The sequence below is a fragment of the Oncorhynchus mykiss genome, chromosome 19 (assembly GCF_057628025.1).
Source record: "Oncorhynchus mykiss isolate SJ-2025 chromosome 19, ASM5762802v1, whole genome shotgun sequence".
NCBI lineage: Eukaryota > Metazoa > Chordata > Actinopteri > Salmoniformes > Salmonidae > Oncorhynchus > Oncorhynchus mykiss.
This window is the reverse complement of record NC_143040.1, coordinates 55,254,412-55,275,467: the sequence shown is the minus strand read 5'-3', so window position 1 is coordinate 55,275,467 and position 21,056 is coordinate 55,254,412. Positions and strand designations below refer to the sequence as shown.

The 21,056-nt window shown below is 44.1% G+C and overlaps 1 protein-coding gene across 1 annotated transcript in view; it reads right to left on the bottom strand.

Moving 5' to 3' along the window:
- Nucleotides 1-21,056, bottom strand: part of fndc5a (fibronectin type III domain containing 5a) — a 37,915-nt gene that overhangs the window by 7,002 nt on the left and 9,857 nt on the right. The window contains exons 2-3 of the mRNA XM_090211393.1: nucleotides 6,870-6,985; nucleotides 5,090-5,291 (exon numbers count right to left, since the gene is read on the bottom strand). Coding sequence (XP_090067519.1) covers nucleotides 5,090-5,291; nucleotides 6,870-6,985 — 318 coding nt within the window. The remainder of the gene's footprint in view (nucleotides 1-5,089; nucleotides 5,292-6,869; nucleotides 6,986-21,056) is intronic.

Sequence of the window (21,056 nt, the reverse complement as noted above, 5' to 3'; positions counted from 1 at the left end):
GTCACTTAGACATTTCCTTGTTTTTGAAAGACAAGCACTTTTTTTGTATATTAAAAAAACATCAAAATGATCAGAATATAGTGTACACATTGTTAATGTTGTAAATTACTATTGTAGCTGGAAACGGTTTATTTTTTATGGAATATCTACATAGACATACAGAGGCCCATTATTAGCAACCATCACCCCTATATTCCAATGGCACGTTGTGTTAGCTAATCCAAGTTTTTCATTTTGAAAGGCTGATTGATTATTGGAAAACCCTTTTGCAATTACGTTAGCACAGCTGAAAATTGTTGTGCGGATTAAAGAAGCAATAAAACTGTTCTTCTTTAGACTAGTTGAGTATCTGGAGCATCAGCATTTGTGGGTTCGATTACAGGCTCAAAATGGCTAGAAACAAAGCACTTTCTTCTGAAACTCGTAAGTCTATTCTTGTTCTGAGAAATGAAGGCTATTCCATGCGAGAAATTGCCAAGAAACTGAAGATCTCGTACAACGCTGTGTGCTACTCCCTTCACAGAACCGCGCAAACTGGCTCTAACCAGGATAGAAAGAGGAGTGGGAGGCCCCGGTGCACAACTGAGCAAGAGGACAAGTACATTAGAGTGTCTAGTTTGAGAAACAGACGCCTCACAAGGCCTCAACTTGCAGTTTCATTAAATAGTACCCGCAAAACACCTCTCAATGTCAACAGTGAAGAGGCGACTCCGGGATGCTGGCCTTCCAGGCAGAGTTCCTCTTTACAGTGTCTGTGTTCTTTTGCCCATCTTAATATTTTATTTTTATTAGCCAGTCTGAGATATGGCTTTTTCTTTGCAACTCTGCCTATAAGTCCAGCATCCCCGAGTCTCCTTTTCAATGTTGAAGTTGAGACTGGTGTTTTGCGGGTACTATTTAATGTGCACCAGACTCAGTCGTGCACCCTCCTCATTAACCTGTGATGAGTTATTCCCAATTTTTGATGAACAAATAAGGTTTTATATGTAAGATGGTTAAGTAAAGATTATTATTATATTATTTCTTGTGCCCTGGTCCTATAAGAGCTCTTTGTCACGTCCCACGAGCCGGGTTGTGACAAAAACTCATTCTTATGTTTAATAAATGTATCGTACATTGTCTGTGTGGCAGGCTTACAATGATGGCAGAAAACAACATTTGAGATTGTGCTGAACCTGGTGCTAGAGGGGGTACGCACCTGGAGGTTGAGTGTTTGAAGGGGTACGGGACTATAAAAAGTTTGGGAACCACTGTCCTAGGCTACCTGGCGAAAATTATTGCTCGCTAGCCTAACTTCCTTTCATGGGCAACGTTATCTAGTTAACATTAGCCTTCTACATCTAGCTACATACTGAACTTCCATCCGCTCAGGCCAGGGGAACAATGTATGAATTTATGGTTTGATCAGAATCACAGTTCTAATTATTGGCCACTATGGAGAATTAAGTAAAACCACAAGTCCAAATCCCTATCTCCATCCATGGCTAATTTAGGAAAGGACCAATTTTAGCTAGCTAGCCACCGGACAACCACACAATGAGATGCAACTATTAAAGTTTTTCTGTCAATTACTCTCAATGTGATATGATTGGAGGGAAGCCAAATCCAAACTGGCTTCCCTTGACACTTTTTTTGGTGGCTTCCCTTGAGATCCATAAATACATGTCACTGTGTACATGAGAGTGCCAGAGAGGTTATGCAATACAAGCAAACCGAGAGAGTCATTTGAGAGGACGGTACATTTAGCACAGGTCATCTCTCCCTTAGTATGATGACTGTGTGCTTTTGGGATGCAATGTGTAGGCGAACTTGGTTGGTATGTGCGATGGTGTAGTGCTTGGGGAAATGGATGGATGTGTGTGATGTTCATTGCAGTGTTTACTGCAGTGTCTGTTGAATGGTGCAGTCAGTGTTTACCGGTATGTATAAAAAAGTGTGTGTATGTATTTGTGTGGGATGGTAAAGTGTGATTGTTTGTACATAGATCTCTCTGTGTTTGTGTGATATGGTGCAGTGTTCTGGGAAATGGATGTCTGAGCTGAACCAGAAGGCTGTTGAGTCCCAGAGTGGTGCCCTTGAGTGGGATGTTGTGCCCTTGAGTGGGATGTCTATTCTAAATGGCCTCATTGGATTTCACAACACATAAATATACGCTACATGACCAAACGTCTATGGACACCTGCTCATCGAACATCTCATTCCAAAATCATGGGCATTAATATGGAGTTGGTCCCTCCTTTGCTGCTACAACAGTCTCCAGTCTTCCGGAAAGACTTTCCACCAGGTGTTAGAACATTGCTTCCCTTCAGTCACAAGATCATTAGTGAAGTCAGCACTGATGTTGGGCTATTAGGCCTGGCTTGCAGTCGGCGTTCCAATTAATTCCAAAGGTGTTCAATGGAGTTGAGGTCAGGGCTCTGTTCAGACCAGTCAAGTTCTTCCACACCGATCTCGACAAACCACCTCGCTTTGTGAACAGCATTGTCATGCATTGTCAACGTTGTCTTGCTGAAACAGGAAAGAACCTTCCCCAAACTGTTGCCACAAAGTTGGAAGTACAGAATCGTCTAGAATGTCATTGTATGCTGTAGCATTAAGATTTCCTTTCACTGGAACTAAGGGGTCTAGCCCGAATCATTAAAAACAGCCCCAGGCCTTTATTCCTCTTCCACCAAACTTTACATTTGGCACACATTGGGGCATGTAGTGTTCCCCTGACATCCGCCAAACCCAGATTCGTCCGTCGGACTGCCAGATGGTAAAGCGTGATTCATCACTCCAGAGTACGCGTTTCCACTGCTTGCTAGTCCAATGGGTACGAGATTTACACCACTCCAGCCAACGCTTGGCATTGCGTATGGTGATCTTAGGCTTGTGTGCGGCTGTTCGGCCATGGAAACCCATTTCATGAAGCTCCTGATGAACAGTTATTGTGCTAATGTTGCTTCCAGAGGCTGTTTGGAACTCCGTAGTGAGTGTTGCAACAGAGGACAGCACTTGGCGGTCCTGTTCTATTTGCTTGTGTGGCCTACCACTTTGCAGCTGAGCCGTTGTTGCTCCTAGAAGTTTCCACTTCACAGTAACAGCACTCAAAGTTGACCGGGTTTAGAGCTAGCACGTCAGAAATTTTACTAACGGACTTGTTGGAAAGGTGGCATCCTATGACATTGCCACGTTGAAAGTCACTGACCTCTTCAGAAAGGCCATTCTACTGCCAATGTTTGTCTATGGAGATTGCATGGCTGTGTGCTCGATTTTACCTGTCAGCAACAGGTGTGGCTGAAATAGCCGATTCCAATAATTTGAAGGGGTGTCCATATACGTTTGTATATGTAGCGTATGAATATACAAATCATCATAAACTTTGACTCCTGCTTCTACTAATGGTAATAGTACCATTGCGCTGCCAACACTACTGAACATTGCTATTGCAACTACGGCAACAAACTATTACAACAAAGCAACTGTGTGTGTGTGTGTGTGTGTGTGTGTGTGTGTGTGTGTGTGTGTGTGTGTGTGTGTGTGTGTGTGTGTGACTACAGTCATTTTTCAAGGTGTCTGCCTGGCTTTACACAGGGAAACAAACACTTCTCAGAGGCACGCACAAATCAGCCTCAGCCAGATCCATCTCATCTCAGCCCAGCCATCGCTCATACACTACCACCACTTTCACTGCACAGGGTCTCGTCTCCTCTCATCCACCTATATGGATGTAGCTCTGGGAAGGTTGGGGCCCCTGGGGACTGGACATCAATGTGATGGAGCTGTTGGTAGCATTTTCTGCTAGTTTCTCCTAGCTGATAATCATGAGAATGTCTCTACTAAGTTACATGCGAGAAGTGTATGTGTGTTAGTGTGTGTGTGCGCGTGTGTGTTTATGTGTGCGCGCCTACGGCCGTGTGTGCAAACAGCCTATGCCCGTGACAGAAGTGTTCCCAGAATCACAGGCCCCTTGCTGTCCTTGCCTCTGCTTCCTGTGAGTGTGAGTGAGGAGTGAGTGAAGGAGCAAGGCAGCGAGGGGGGTGAGTAGTGAGTGAAGGAGCGAGGGGGGTGAGTAGTGAGTGAAGGAGCAAGGTGGCGAGGGGGTGAGTAGTGAGTGAAAGAGCGAGGAGGAGAGTGTGAAGGAGTGAGGCAGCGAGGGGGGGGGAGTAGTGAGTGAAGGAGCGAGGCAGCGAGGGTGGTGAGTAGTGAGTGAAGGAGCGAGGGGTGTGAGTAGTGAGTGAAGGAGCGAGGCGGCGAGGGGGGTGAGTAGTGAGTGAAGGAGGGAGGCGGCGAGGGGGGTGAGTAGTGAGTGAAGGAGCAAGGCGGCGAGGGGGGTGAGTAGTGAGTGAAGGAGCGAGGGGGGTGAGTAGTGAGTGAAGGAGCGAGGCAGCGAGGGGGTGAGTAGTGAGTGAAGGAGCGAGGCGGCGAGGGGGGTGAGTAGTGAGTGAAGGAGGGAGGCGGCGAGGGGGGTGAGTAGTGAGTGAAGGAGCGAGGCGGCGAGGGGGTGAGTAGTGAGTGAAGGAGCGAGGCAGCGAGGGGGTGAGTAGTGAGTGAAGGAGCAAGGCAGCGAGGGGGTGAGTAGTGAGTGAAGGAGCGAGGCGGTGAGGGGGTGAGTAGTGAGTGAAGGAGCGAAGTAGCGAGGGGGTGAGTAGTGAGTGAAGGAACGAGGCGGCGAGGGGGGTGAGTAGTGAGTGAAGGAGCGAGTGGGCGAGGGGGGTGAGGTAAGGGGTGCCAGCACAGGGCAGGGCCTGTGGGCAGTTGGGGTAGACACATCAATGCATCATGAAGAGCACCCTGAAGGTGTTGTATTCAGGAATTGTGGTAAGAGTGCTTGATGTTTAAGAGCATTCTGTTGTGGAACTTAATTTCATGCTTTATGTCCCTATTGATTTTAATTGGCCTTTACGGAATCTGTCAAGAGTTGTAAAGATTCCAACTGCAAGCTGTACTCTAGACATGGTATGTTGAGGCACTGCTGTGCACAGAGTTTCCTCGTTCTTTTTTGGCACTGTACGTGTATTATAATAAGGTACAGGAACCCGGAGAAGTACTTTAGACTTAGTTTTTACCTTAGGTACTGTGTGTATTTGCTTGTTGAGGTGTTTACCTTTACTCTTGGAGGCCTGTGTCTCGGCCTCCTTGGGCGTGCGGAAGCGCAGGGGTTCGCTGTGCGGACTCATGGGCCCACTCATGCTGATGGACTGCACGTGCACAATGTAGTCGGTCTCCTCCGCCAAGTCCCATAATGCACAGGAGCGGGAGGTGGTGTTCACTTCCTGGATGAAGCGTAGCATGCGCACATCCTTTTTCTGTTGGCACATCATCACAGAGGGGCGTTTAGCGAGCAGTGTAACACATATCCACTGATGTTGAAGAGAAGTCTCACACACAACATTGCACCGTAGTGAACTTCTCACAGATATCACCCACTCACTCCCAATAAGTTTAGTTTAGTTCAGTTTATTAGGATCCCTATTAGCTACTGCACATGCAAAAGCTACTCTTCCTGGGGTCCACATAATACAAATACTGTACATCACAAAGTACAGAACAGTTATAGACAAGGACATTAAATAACTAATAATCATTTTTTAAATGTATATAAAAAAATAAGAGTTATATTTTGAAAAGATGGCAAGAAACAACAAAAACAAGTCTTAGTAGTAGAAGCATGCAGGTACTGTGCAGTAATAGTAGACAGAAATAGACTGTGTGGAGAGGAGCTGTATGTGGAGGAGTGGAGAGAGGGAGCAGCAGTCAGGAGATGGATTGGACCAGGGCTCTCATCTGGGCTTCTGGGACCAGGAAATCATCTGGGCTTCCGGGACCAGGAAATCATCTGGGCTTCTGGGACCAGGAAATCATCTGGGCTTCTGGGACCAGGAAATCATCTGGGCTTCTGGGACCAGGAAATCATCTGGGCTTCTGGGACCAGGAAATCATCTGGGCTTCTGGGACCAGGAAATCATCTGGGCTTCTGGAACCAGGAAATCATCTGGGCTTCTGGGACCAGGAAATCATCTGGGCTTCTGGGACCAGGAAATCATCTGGGCTTCTGGGACCAGAGCTCTCATCTGGGCTTCTGGGACCAGGAAATAATCTCGGCTTCTGGGACCAGGGCTCTCATGTGGGCTTCTGGGACCAGGAAATCATCTGGGGGCTGCATTTGGTCTTTAACGAGGTCCAGGGGGCCAAACTCAAAATTGGTTACATTTCCTCGCCATCAAAATTTGCAAGCAATATTTATCTCTATCTATCGTTTATGGAATTTTCAATGCTCCCTGATTGTCTAGCTTTAATTTCGGTGATAATTATCTAGCTGAACAAACTCAAGAAACTTTTATTATTATTTCTAAACAGTTTCAATTTGGTTTTAGTCATTTTAAAGGATATTGAGTTTGTTCCCTCGCGGGTCGGATCTGGCTTGACCCCCCTGCTCTAATCCTAACCTACACTTTGCTGTCTCATTGGCCAAGTTATCTACACTGACTGTCAGATTGACCACACTCCTGTCCATCTGCATTACTATGCTGAACTACAGAGTGAGTGTTCAGAGATGTGCAAAGCAAAGATGTGTGCTGTGCAGGGACTGTGTGTGCCAAGATAAATAATATTGTTTTTCCCTCTTTACATAGCTGTCATCATCCACTGCCGTCGTCGAGGAGACAGGCGCTCTGGTAGGATCGTCCCGACAACATAACGTCCTGTGACAACGGTTCTGAAAAACAAGTGGCTGGCCGGGGACGCAGCGGAGAGATGGTGGGTAACGATTGGTGACAGGTACTAATTAATCTCCTGTTGGCAAGTGTGTGTGTGTTTGAGTGTGTTTGTGTGTGTGGTGTGTGTGTGAGTGTATCCTCCTCCATGTTGCGCTCTGTCTCTCTCACCTGCTGTGTGATGGAGAAGCCGATGACGGGGTCCCCCTCGGGGATGTCCCATGTCACCACGGCAGAGTTGGCCTTCAGAGCCTTGATGGTCACATTGACAGGAGCCGACAAGCTGTCTGCAAACACACAGAGGAAGAGAAAAAGAGAGAGAGGAGATACACATGAAGCAAATTAAGTAGACTTTCTTACTGTCTAGTGGGTACTGGGTAGAGTGGGTACAGTCATGGGTACATGTATTATTTACACTGCCTCAATAGAGTACTTCAAACAATTCAGAAAATCTCAGAGCTTGGCTAGTCTAGACAGTATGGCTACAGATTGGCCATCAGCCTTCCTGAGGTGGTTTAATTGTTCACTACTACTTACCGAGGGAGAGCTGTGGCCTGATTCATTATTCACATCCATTCAGCATAATTATGATACATAAGAAATACAACTGCAATCAAATCTAGAGTGGAGCTACTATTAAGGGGTTGGATTTTGAATAGCCTTGCAATTAAGGGTAGAATTTTGAATAGGTTCACATTTAGCATCAGTTGAATATTCAGTTAAATTACACTCAACTCAAAATGGGGTACTGTATAGAGTTGGATCACTTTTTGTTATTCGGTGTAATGATACGTTGTACGTGCTGCTTACCTTGGCAGTTTCATTAGGGCTTATATGATACATGACTTCAAAGTAATGATTTGTTGCTGTGTAATTCATTTTTGTTGTGTGTGTGTCCTATTACCTGAGGAGAGACATGGTAAAATCTATTCTGCGCCGCCCCTACAGATTATATCTACACCTGGTTTTCTGAGCAATCTTTAGAATCATTAGGACATGTAAAGAGCTTTATTCAACATTCCAGGGTGTATTTGTGCCAGCAGCGGTAACACAAGCCTCCCTCTTATAGGCGAATGGTGAGTTCGAAAAAACTGAAAGTATGCACTCTAGAAACAGTTTTTACATACAAACTGTTTGAACACAGAATCAGGCAGGCTTCTCAAAAAAGTCACCGTGGTAGAACGTTTGTTTTGATTGTTGAGTTTATTTAAGTCCCATCAGGTAGCCTGACTTCAGATGTGTAAACAGGATTATTAGGGAACTCGTTCTTCTTGCAAAGCATGTCAAAGTTTTAAATTAATTATTATATTAATCTGACTATCCACAATAATCGGGTTATCGTGTGCATGTAACCGTGCTCTCTCTCTCTCTCTCTCTCTCTCTCTCTCTCTCTCTCTCTCTCTCTCTCTCTCTCTCTCTCTCTCTCTCTCTCTCTCTCTCTCTCTCTCTCTCTCTCTCTCTCTCTCTCTCTCTCTCTCTCTCTCTCTCTCTCTCTCTCTCTCTCTCTCTCTCTCTCTCTCTCTCTCTCTCTCTCTCTCTCTCTCTCTCTCTCTCTCTCTCTCTCTCTCTCTCTCTCTCTCTCTCTCTCTCTCTCTCTCCAATTTCAATGTTATTTCAATGGAATGGGAAACATATGTCTACATTGCCTAAGCAAGTGAAGTAGATAATAAACAAAAGAGAAATAAACAATAAAAAATGTACATTAAACATTACACAAAAGTTCCCAAAGAATAAAGACATTTCAAATGTCATATTATGTCTATATGCAGTGCTGTAATTGTCACGCCCTGGTCTTAGTATTTTGTGTGTTTTCTTTATTATTGTGGTTAGGCCAGGGTGTGACATGGGTGATTTATGTGTTTGTCTTGTCTAGGGGTTTTTGTAGATTAATGGGGTTGTGTTTAGTAGAGTAGTCTAGGTAAGTCTATGGTTGCCTGGAGTGGTTCTCAATCAGAGGCAGGTGTTTATCGTTGTCTCTGATTGGGAACCATATTTAGGCAGCCATATTCTTTGAGTGTTTCGTGGGTGATTGTTCCTGTCTCTGTGTTTGTTTGCACCAGATAGGGCTGTTTTTTATTTTTTATTTTTTAATTTTTTTTATTTTTTTATTTTTTTTCTCCTTTCACATTACGTTTTTGTATTGTACGTTATATTCTTTATTAAAGATGTATCGAGATAACCACGCTGCATTTTGGTCCTCCTCTCCTTCGACACAAGAAAACCTTAACAGTAATCATGTATCTCTCTGCCTTGTATGTGAATCTGTTAATTTTACAATGATATTAAATCTATTTGTATTTAAATATATTTGTAATTCCATACTCAGACCTTTCTTGATGGCCTATTACTGAAACTCAACTATAGTCTCTTGCATATTTCTAGATCATCTTTATGGAGTCAGATAATTCATGAGGCCCTTTCCTGCAGTCAAATTACCTAGTGGCCTCATGCTTGGAATGTTATTCATATTTTTTACAATTTAATTATTAATAAACATTGAAACAAATTAAAAGCCAAAAATGTGGAGTTTCTATCTCAATTTTTTTTTTTTTTATGTTTAATTCTTCTGTGGTGTAAATAAAGTGTAATATTGGGATGCAAACAAACAATTTAATACATTTCAAATCTGTTTCTGACATACTACAGGTGTCTTTTTTTAAAGACCGTAACCATGTGTGTGAGGTGTTTACTTTTGTTTCAAAGTAGATTTGTTTAAGACCACTAAGAAACACTGTGTGACCCTGATTTAGCCAACTGCAGTAGATTTGTTTAAGACCACTAAGAAACACTGTGTGACCCTGATTTAGCCAACTGCAGTAGATTTGTTTAAGACCACTGAGAAACACTGTGTGACCCTGATTTAGCCAACTGCAGTAGACTTGTTTAAGACCACTAAGAAACACTGTGTGACCCTGATTTAGCCAACTGCAGTAGATTTGTTTAAGACCACTAAGAAACACTGTGTGACCCTGATTTAGCCAACTGCAGTAGATTTGTTTAAGACCACTGAGAAACACTGTGTGACCCTGATTTAGCCAACTGCAGTAGACTTTGTTAACATATTAATTGCATAGTCTTATCACGAGTCACATAGGAGGTATAATATGTATAGATATCAAATATTACCAAAAGTAGTGCACTATAAAGGGAATGGGGTGCCATTTGGGACGTACTCCACTTGTGTTATTTGGCCTGCTGTTGACACAAAGAATAACAACAGCTGAGAGGTGGATGCAGTGTGAAGCGCCTTGTTCTAGTGCAGAGCACCAAACACCAACCACCAAAGCTCAGGTGGATGTTTTTACATGTTGGTTTGGGGTCGCTGTTTCTTTTGACTCTAGAGTTTGTGTTTGTTTGTTTGGGATTCCTAAAAAAGCTGCAGGGAAGGGCGACTGGGGCAGGCTGGTCGGCTGGCATGCAGGCGGCATCGTAAACTGGGTGACAAATCACACTCATTATCTCTTTATTAATCATCATGTGGGTTGGTCCCCCTGCTCTCCAGGGAATGGCAGTGAAGACACACAGCAGCCACCACTAAACCAAGTCCCCGGTCTAAATGTGACAGACAGTGTTTAGTTCCCAACGCCGCCAGCAGGGGGATACAATAATTTCTGTGACTGTGACACAAATCAGTTGTTTGTGCATTCGCACCAATGGATGTATGCATATACACATGCACGCACACACACATTTGCTTTGTGTATTGCCAGTTCTGTGCATGATAACCCAACTAGTGAATGAGTGCTTATGACAGAGCAGGAGAGAGAGAAAGACAGAAAGACAGGCAGAGAGAGAGAGAGAGAGAGAGAGAGAGAGAGAGAAACAAAGAGACAGAAAGACAGGCAGAGAGAGAGAAACATAGAGACAGAAAGACAGGCAGAGAGAGAGAAACAGAGAAACAGAGAGACAGAAAGACAGGCAGAGAGAGAGCGAGAAACAGAGAGACAGAAAGACAGGCAGAGAGCGAGAAACAGAGAGACAGAAAGACAGGCAGAGAGAGAGAGACATAGAGAAACAGAGAGACAGAAAGACAGGCAGAGAGAGAGCGAGAAACAGAGAGACAGAAAGGCAGAGAGCGAGAAACAGAGAGACAGAAAGACAGGCAGAGAGAGAGAAACATAGAGAAACAGAGAGACAGAAAGACAGCCAGAGAGTGAGGAACAGAGAGACAGAAAGACAGGCAGAGAGAGAAACAGAGAGACAGAAAGACAGGCAGAGAGAGAGACAGAGAGACTGAAAGACAGGCAGAGAGAGAGAGACAGAGAGACAGGCAGAGAGAGAAACAGAGAGACAGAAAGACAGGCAGAGAGAGAGACAGAGAGACAGAAAGACAGGCAGGGAGAGAGAGACAGAGAGACAGAAATACAGAAAGACCGGCAGAGAGAGAGAAACAGAGAGACAGAAAGACAGGCAGAGAGAGACAGAGAGACAGAAATACAGGCAGAGAGAGAGAGAGACAGAGAGACAGAAAGACAGGCAGAGAGAGAGAGACAGAGAGACAGAAACAGAGAGACAGAAAGACAGGCAGAGAGAGAGAGACAGAAAGACCGGCAGAGAGAGACACAGAGAGACAGAAAGACAGGCAGAGAGAGAGCGAAAGAGAGAGAGATAGAAAGACAGGCAGATATTGAGACAGACAGATAAAAAGACAGAGAGCGGCCCATGCAGTGAGAAGAAATGTCCTCTGAATGTTTCCCCAGTTCGACATATACTATTTATCCTCTATGCAAAGAGTCCTCCTCACGTCCAGTACTTCCAGTCACTGAGTCAGTTTGATCTGATTTTTCTCCATTTGGCTCTAATACCCCCCACAAAAAAAGTATATGTGGTGACGTTGAATCAACGTGGAAAACAGATAGGATTTGTCATCAATGTAAGGGAATTTCATTTTTTTTCCACCCAACTTATTTTATTAAAATTCACATAAAAATGAGATGTTGAACTGATGTCTGTGCCAAGTGGGTAGGCATGTTAGTGTAGTATATTGAGATGTGTGATTTACAACAGTCAGAATGCCACCCTGATTAAAATGACAATTGAACAGGTAAAGAGCAGTGCTGTATATTTCACCTTTATTTAACCAGGTAGGCTAGTTGAGAACACCTTTATTTAACCAGGTAGGCTAGTTGAGAACAAGTTCTCATTTACAACTGCGACCTGGCCAAGATAAAGCAAAGCAGCGCGACAAGAACAACAACACAGAGTTACACATGTAATAACATGGAATAAACAATAAACAAGCCAATAACACAATAAACAAGTAAATAACATAGTAGAAAAAAATAAAGTCTATATACAGTGTGTGCAAAAGGCATGAGGAGGTAGGCAATAAATAGGACATAGTAGCGAAGTAATTACAATTTAGCAGATTAACACTGGAGTGATAAATGAGCAGATGATGATGTGCAAGTAGAGATACTGGTGTGCAAAAGAGCAGAAAAGTAATTAAAAACAGTATGGGGATGAGGTAGGTAGATTGGGTGGGCTATTTACAGATGGACTACGTACAGCTGCAGCGATCGGTTAGCTGCTCAGATAGCTGATGTTTAAAGTTGGTGAGGGAAATATAAGTCTCCAGCTTCAGGAATTTTTGCAATTCGTTCCAGTCACTGGCAGCAGAGAACTGGAAGGAAAGGCAGCCAAATGAGGTGTTGGCTTTTGGGATGACCAGTGAGATATACCTGCTGGAACGCGTGCTACGGATGGGTGTAGCTGAGATAAGGCGGAGCTTTACCTAGCATAGACTTATAGATGACCTGCAGCCAGTGGGACTGGCGACGAATATGTAGAGAGGGCCAGCCCACTAGAGTATACAGGTCGCAGTGGTGGGTGGTATAAGGTACTTTGGTAACAAAGCTATATTGCAGGAAAAAGCCCCCCCCCCCCCCCCCCCCTCCATTCTCACGTACTTCTTGCCTCCTCTAAAGTAATGGGTGCATGAAGCTCCTGTATATGTGTGTGTGTGTGTGTGTGTGTGTGTGTGTGTGTGTGTGTGTGTGTGTGTGTGTGTGTGTGTGTGTGTGTGCATGCTTGTGAGGGAGCAGACACTAGCAAGTCTTTGTTAGATTCATCAGAGTGACAGGCAGTAGTGTGTAGAGCGCTGGGCTGTGTCATGAGGGTGACTGTGTTCAGTGGGTGACAGCTCACTAACATCTCCCTTAATTACAGAGCACTGCTCGAGGGTGGCTGAAGTCCTGCAGACTTCTAAGGCGAGGGGGATGTAGAAGAGCAAAGCTGTATGTTTGGGCATGTGCATCTGCCTCTGAATACAAAGTTCCAATCCAGCGATAGAAAGTTGCTTTGAGATTTTTGTTAAGCCTATCCCAAACATTAACTCATACCTTAACTCAAACCTTATCCCAAACCTTATCCCAAACATTAACTCATACCTTAACTCAACCCTTAACCCAACCCTTAACCCAAACCTTAACCCTTAACCCAAACCTTAACTCATATCTTAACTCAAACCTTATCCCAAACCTTAAATCATATTTTAACTCATACCTTAACTCAACCCTTAACCCAACCCTTAACCCAAACCTTAACCCTTAACCCAAACCTTAACTCATATCTTAACTCAAACCTTATCCCAAAACTTATCCCAAACCTTAACTCATATCTTATCCCAAACCTTAACTCATATATTAACTCATACCTTAACTCATACCTTAACTCAACCCTTAACCCAACCCTTAACCCAAACCTTAACCCTTAACCCAAACCTTAACTCATACCTTAACTCAACCCTTAACCCAACCCTTAACCCAAACCTTAACCCTTAACCCAAACCTTAACTCATATCTTAACTCAAACCTTATCCCAAACCTTAACTCATATCTTAATTTATACCTTAACTCAACCCTTAACCCAACCCTTAACCCAAACCTTAACTCATATCTTAACTCAAACCTTATCCCAAACCTTATCCCAAACCTTAACTCATATCTTATCCCAAACCTTAACTCATATCTTATCCCAAACCTTAACCCAAACCTTATCCCAAACCTTATCCCTTACCTTAACTCATATCTTAACTCAAACCTTATCCCAAACCTTAACTCATATCTTATCCCAAACCTTAACTCATATCTTATCCCAAACCTTAACTCATATCTTAACTTAAACATTATCCCAAACCTTATCCAAAAACTTAACTCATGTCTTAACTCAAACCTTATCCCAAACCTTATCCCAAACCTTATCCCTTACCTTAACCCAAACCTTAACCCAACCCTTAACCCAAACCTTAACCCTTAACCCAAACCTTAACCCAAACCTCATCCCAAACCTTATCCCAAACCTTATCCCTTACCTTAACCCAAATCTTAACCCAACCCTTAACCCAACCCTTAACCCAAACCTTAACCCAAACCTTATCCAAAACCTTAACCCAAACCTTATCCCAAACCTTAACCCAAACCTTAACCCTTACCTTAACCCAAACCTTAACCCAAACCTTAACCCAAACGTTAACCAAACCCTTAACCCAAACCCTTAACCCAAACCTTAACCCTTACCTTAACCCAAACCCTAACCCAAACCTTAACCCTTACCTTAACCCAAACCTTAATCTTTACCTTAACCCAAACCCTTAACCCAAACCTTAACCAAACTCTAACCCAAACCTTAACCCTTACCTTAACCCAAACCTTAATCTTTACCTTAACCCAAACCTTAACCCAACCCTTAACCCAAAACTTAGCCCAAACCTTATCCCTTACCTTAACCCAAACCTTATCCCAAACCTTAACCCAAAACTTATCCCAAACCTTAACCATTCAAAGTTAATGCCTAAACGTAACACTATCCTTAAAAATGCGGACGTAATGCCTAAACTTAACCTTAAACACTTTTACATTTGGCGTTTAAAACAACTTTGAAATTTGACGTTTGAGAAACATGGATGAACTTCTGATTCTGACGTGATACTGTGAGAGCTAGTTGTAACTGTTAGCCAGAAATGATGTGATATATAAATAAAATGGCTGCATTAGACCTTTAAGTACTTGCACACACAAACACACACACACACACGTAAGCACGCACACACACACAAACCCTGGCTGTCTCCCACCTAGTCTCATTCTCATTAATGAATGTACTTCTCTGACCTGCCCAGGCCCTTCTTGCAAAGCTCCGACCAGCCGTTCTCTCTGTCTGTCGGTCTGTCTGTCTCTCTGCACTGCTGTGACACAAGCCACACATTAATACAGTCAGAGATGTGGGCACACCTGCCCCTGTGACCTTCCTTCCCTCTGTACTGTCCGTCTGTCCCAGAGAGATGCACTCTCTGAGTGTTGAACCAAGGCTGAGTCTGACTGAGTTGCTTTGCTGATCTTAGACCCTGGTGTGGTCCGGCAGCATTTCATCCTTTCACGCCTCTGTGCTCATACAGCTCTTACTGCAGCAATCAATGACACCCTTCTCATTTCATTGGTAAATATCACACAGACAGACAGACATGCTGGCAGTAATAGCTAAGGGGAGTAGAATATCAAAGTGGACCCATACGGTGGTGCTTCTCACTAATGTGTGTGTGCAATGACCCAATGGGCACATTCTGGTTGAATCAATGTTGTTTCCACGTCATTTCAATGAAATTAATAGACGTTGAATTGGCATCTGTGCCCAGTGGGGAGAGACCGTAAACAGACAAATGAACTGAACCTTGGGTTGCTGTCTCAGCCATAGTCTGCCCTCCTGGGGATATGAGCGGCGATAAATTAGCACATGTTCATTAACACGTCCTCGCCTACTGCTAACGAGCACCCTGGTGGAATCACAAGTGGCTTTTCAATATCCTCCAAACGTGTCATTGAGATTGCAAGAGGAAACACTTCTCCTTTTGTGCTTCCCAGTCATTCCTACTCTTCTTCAGGCTGACTGTACTGTGCAGTACGTCCCTGCATTATCAAAAACAGTTGGCAGGTGTGTTCTTTGTTCATTCATAGTTAGTGTGCCATGATAGAGAAATCAGTGGTTTGTGCTGATCTGTAGTTTACCAGAACGGACCTTGGCGCCCACTCCTGCCTGCCCGCACGCAGTCACATACTCACTTTCAAACCCACAGCAGTTAAAGAAACAGCAGGAAAGGCCGAGGCGGAGTTGGAACAATATAGTTAATGTGTCTCATTTGGCATCTAAAGCAGCTGTTGAATAATTAAGGTCTGCGATAGGCGCGCAGGGAGAGACTGGGAGCCATAACATGATGGCATGTTCAATTATGAATGCACTATCACCTGTTTTATTAAATCTAGCTCTTCAATCTCACTCTATCTCCACTGCTTATTGCCGCTGCTTATTGCCGCTGCATGGTCCCGGGGAACAAAACAGTTTCCTGTTCTCTTGGTCACTCTTTCTCTTCATCTCCATCTTTCTCATACATACTCGCTTTCCCTCCTCTTTCGTTCAGCCATTCTCTCTTTCCTTGTCTATCTGACTCAACACTCTCCCTCTTTCTCTTTCTCTCTCTTCATCTGTACCTGTCTCCATCTATGTTGCTGGTGTGTTTGTGCTCCAGTAGGGCCTAGTTTGACAGGTGGACTGCAGTCCTTCTGAATGTAAAGAGTGCTCAGGAGGACTGACACTTCAGTGGGAGCTGCTCAGTGCCTCCTCCACTTCAGACAATAGAACGTCAAAGTTAAGGCTTGGCATAGAATAACCAACCCCTAACACTTCCCCACCCCCTCATAATCTCTGCATCCTTGCATCACCCCCAGATCAATCCACAGCCTCTAAAATACAGCACGCTATGACTCACTTGCATACTGTTAACATGGTTTGTACTATGCATCCCTCTGGTTGTGATTGGCAGAAGAAGTACGGATAAATAGACACACTCCAGGTTTACAGTACATACAGAGTTACAGGGGCACAGACAGCTCCGAACCAAGAGCTCATTAAGGCCTTGTTTAACATAGAAAATGGTATGGTCTAGTTTACTGTGGAAATGTACAACTCAGAATGTGAACCAGAGTGTGGCTTCAAACCCCTTGCCCAAAACCATAGAGACCAGTGTGTGTATGCATAAGTGTGTCTTTTCTCTGTCTTTTCCCTCTCCATGCAGTAGCTCCACTCCACAAATGAGTGTTGTGATAAGCATACCTCCAAGGCTTTCCTCTTTTGAGGAGAAATTAGTTATTTACTTTTACCAAATGAATTCTCCAACCCGCCGGCCAAGAGAGCAGCAAAGAGGCGAGCTCCAAAATATCATCTCACTCTATCACTCTCTCACCCACTCACACTCCCCCTCACTCGCGCAATTAACAGATGTGCCACGAAGACAAGAATACTGGTCTCGGTACCAGTGTGACAGATTTGTATTTGTATTTATTATGGATCCCCATTAGATGCTGTCAGGGCAGCAGCTACTCTTCCTGGGATCCAGCTAAATTAAGTCAGTTATACAATTTTAAAAACATTACAATACATTCACAACAGATTGTGTGCCCTCAGGCCCCTGCTCAACTACCACATAGATACAACACAAAAACCATGTGTACGTGAGTATAGTGCATATGTTATTGTGTGTTTGTATGCATTAGTCTGTGCATATGTTTGTGTTGCTTCACAGTCCACGCTGTTCCATAAGGTGTATGTTTATCTATTTTTTAAATCTAAGTTCTTTGCTTGCATGAGTTACTTGACGTGGAATAAACTTTCATGTAGTCATGGCTCTACGTAGTACTGTGCACCTCCCATAGTCTGTTCTGCACTTGGGGATTCAACATGTCAATACCTCTCACAAATACAAGTAGTGATGAAGTCAATCTCTCTCCACTTTGAGCCAGGAGAGATTGAAATGCATATTATTAATGTTAGCTCTCTGTTTACATCTAAGGGCCAGCTGTGCTGCCCTGTTCTGAGCCAGTTGCAATTTTACTGTCCCTCTTTGTGGATAGACTTCTCCCCATCTTAGCTGGGAAAAACTCCCTAGAAAAACTCCATAGAAAGGCAAAACCTAGGAAGAAACCTAGAGAGGAACCAGGCTCTGAGGGGTTGCCAGTCCTCTTCTGGAAACTGTTGTAATTTCTTCATAGTGTTTGTTTGAATAACTCAGGAAACGGTTGCTATTGACTTTCACACATGATGAAACTGATCCTAAGTCTATAAAGATTAAGGACACCAGTTGTCTTAACACATCTGGTCTGAAAGAGAATCAAAGTAGACATCATGGCTGTGCTGCTTTTGTTATTGGTAATGTGAGTAACCCTTCATGGTACTCAACACCTCCAGTTTCTTATGTCGTATTTGACATGTGCCGGGTGGAGATTATAACAATGCATGGCCAAGAAGTTCAATCGTTCAGAGATGACCAGCAGGGTCAAATAATAATAATCACAGTGGTTGTAGAGGGTGCAACAGGTCAGCACCTCAGGAGTAAATGTCAGTTGGCTTTTCATAGCCGATCATTCAGACGTGGGGGACATGGCTGAAGATTTGTGATTCGTCTGTTAGCATGGAAATAACTGTGAATTAGCAGGGAGCTAATGCGGCCATTACAACTAGAGCGCACCTAGTGGTTAGACCGTTGGGCCAGTAACCAAAAGGTTGCTAGATCAAATCCCAGAGGTGACAAGGTAAAAATCTGTTGTTCTACCCCTGAACGAGGCCGTTATCCCACTGTTCCTAGGCCGTCATTGTAAATAAGATTTTGTTCTTAACTGACTTGCCTAGTTAAATAAAGCATAAATAAAAAATAACTTGCTCCTACATCAATAACATGCAAAAGCACATCCCAGGATGCCTCCAATATCTAACAGGTACCGTACACATATATATACATCAGGACATGTACACAGTGAACTCATACACACTGTAAATATGAAATTAGAATATAGTATTTCAGAATGTGACCTATTGCTTGCATGTCAATATCAGACTGAGAATAATTTACATTCGCAATCTCTTCCTATCTGCAAGCGTAACCAATGGCATAACACCTTATTGCTATGTAAATTCAACCAACCAATAAAAATACATAAACATTGAATACATATTTCTACAGTGGCAAGTGGAAACAAAACCAGAAACATAACCATAACCAGAGCATGGGTGGCGGTGCTGATTATTTAACAAGCACCTGCATCTGCTCGTCTGTTAACTGCAAATTAAATCTAATTCCCATCAAGGCTCCTGCACAATCAATGTCCCAGTAGAGCTAGGCACATAATACACACAGCACATAAACATGATAGGATTTTTTCACTATTCTCCCTTTCTCCTTCTTTCACTCGCTCCTATTCATCACTCCACTTCCCTGTAACCTACTCTTCTCCTATCCACTCTCTCATCATCTATCTCCCTGTCCCTGTTTCCCTCTTTCTCCTCATCCCTCACTTCCTGTCTAATTTTCTTTCTTTCTCTCCTCCTTATCCCTCCCTCTCTCTCTCTCTCTCTCTCTCTGTAGAGTGTAAGCCACTCTGTTGAGGCAGCTGTTGTGGTAATGTCTAGCTGCCTGCCTAAAAGGATGGCACTGCGATGGAGATGGTGGCGAGAGAGAGAAAGAGATGTCGGCATTGACTTTCTCTCTGGCTTTCTCTCTTTGCCTTGCTTTTTTCTATCTCTCTCACTTTCTTTCTCTGTCTGGCTGTATTTCCCTCTCACGTTTTTCTCTCTCACACTCTTGGTCTCCCTCTCTCTCCCTCTCTTGTTTTCTCTTTCTCTGTGCCTCTCTCTTCCTTTTCTCTCTGACTTTCTCTTTCTCTCCTGGTGAGCATGACTGTTCTGCTCTGAGAGCCGCCTCTGGGGGGGGGGGGGGGGGGGGGGGGCATGCTTCTCTCCCTCTTCCCTGTCTGAACGGCCTGAATGTCCCCAGGCCTGTAGCTCTTACTCTTTCTCCTGCTACCCAATCCAGTCTATCTCATGCACACACATTAACTTTCAGGAAGACTAGGGAAATTTTGAGTTTTAGACTGTGCAGCAGCAGCAGAGAGGATTAGCACTGGAACTAGCGCAGCAGAGATCTGGCAGCAGAGTTAGACAGCATGTTATTACAGAAGAGAGAGAGTGAGAAACTGATACAGGTAAACTGAGCTGCCAAGGGGGCTGTGAGTGTGTGTGTGTGTGTGTGTGTGTGTGTGTGTGTGTGTGTGTGTGTGTGTGTGTGTGTGTGTGTGTGTGTGTGTGTGTGTGTGTGTGTGTGTGTGTGTGTGTGTGTGTGTGTGTGTGTGTGTGTGTGTGTGTGTGTGTGTGCGTGTGTGTGTGTATAACAGGAACTTATAACAGCACTATAGCAGTCACTGGCGCAAACCACCCCTCCATTATAATATTGCATTCATGGGCTCTAAGTGGCAAATTTGAACCCAAAACCCCTCCTCACCACCCACTCTTGGTAACAGAGCTAACTCCAGACTGCGTCAGAGACATGGCAAGGACACGTCAGTCTGTCCTGGCCATCGCAGACCTGATGGCCAGGAGCTAGTGTCTGTCTCTCAAAGTCTATCTACTGTGTGTTCTCAATGACAGCAACAATGCCCCTCAGTCTCAGACAAACACAAGCACATCCATTCATTTCCATCTAGCTCAGCTCTTTGAGATCAGAAATTTAGAAAATATGGACTCAGACAAAAAGTGAGCAATTGAGTACACTACATGGTGAGCTGGAGTACACTACATGATGCGCTGGAGTACACTACATGGTGCCATGGAGTACACTACATGGTGTGCTGGAGTACATTACATGGTGTTCTGGAGTACATTACATGGTGCGCTGGAGTACACTACATGGTGCCATGGAGTACACTACATGGTGTGCTGGAGTACACTACATGGTGTGCTGGAGTACATTACATGGTGTTCTGGAGTACATTACATGGTGTGCTGGAGTACATTACATGGTGTGCTGGAGTACATTACATGGTGCCATGGAGTACACTACATGGTGTGCTGGAGTACATTACATGGTGTGCTGGAGTACACTACATGGTGTGCTGGTGTCCATTACATGGTACGCTGGAGTACACTACATGGTGCACTGGAGTACACTACATGGTGCGCAGGAGTACATTACATGGTGCGCTGGAGTACACTATATGGTGCGCTGGAGTACACTACATGGGGCGCTGGAGTACACTACATGGTGCGCTGGAGTACACTACATGGTGCGCTGGAGTACATTACATGGTGCGCTGGAGTACACTACATGGTGCGCTGGAGTACACTACATGGTGCGCTGGAGTACACTACATGGTGCCATGGAGTACACTACATGGTGTGCTGGAGTACATTACATGGTGTGCTGGAGTAAACTACATGGTGTGCTGGTGTCCATTACATGGTACGCTGGAGTACACTACATGGTGCACTGGAGTACACTACATGGTGAGCTGGAGTACACTACATGGTGCGCTGGAGTAC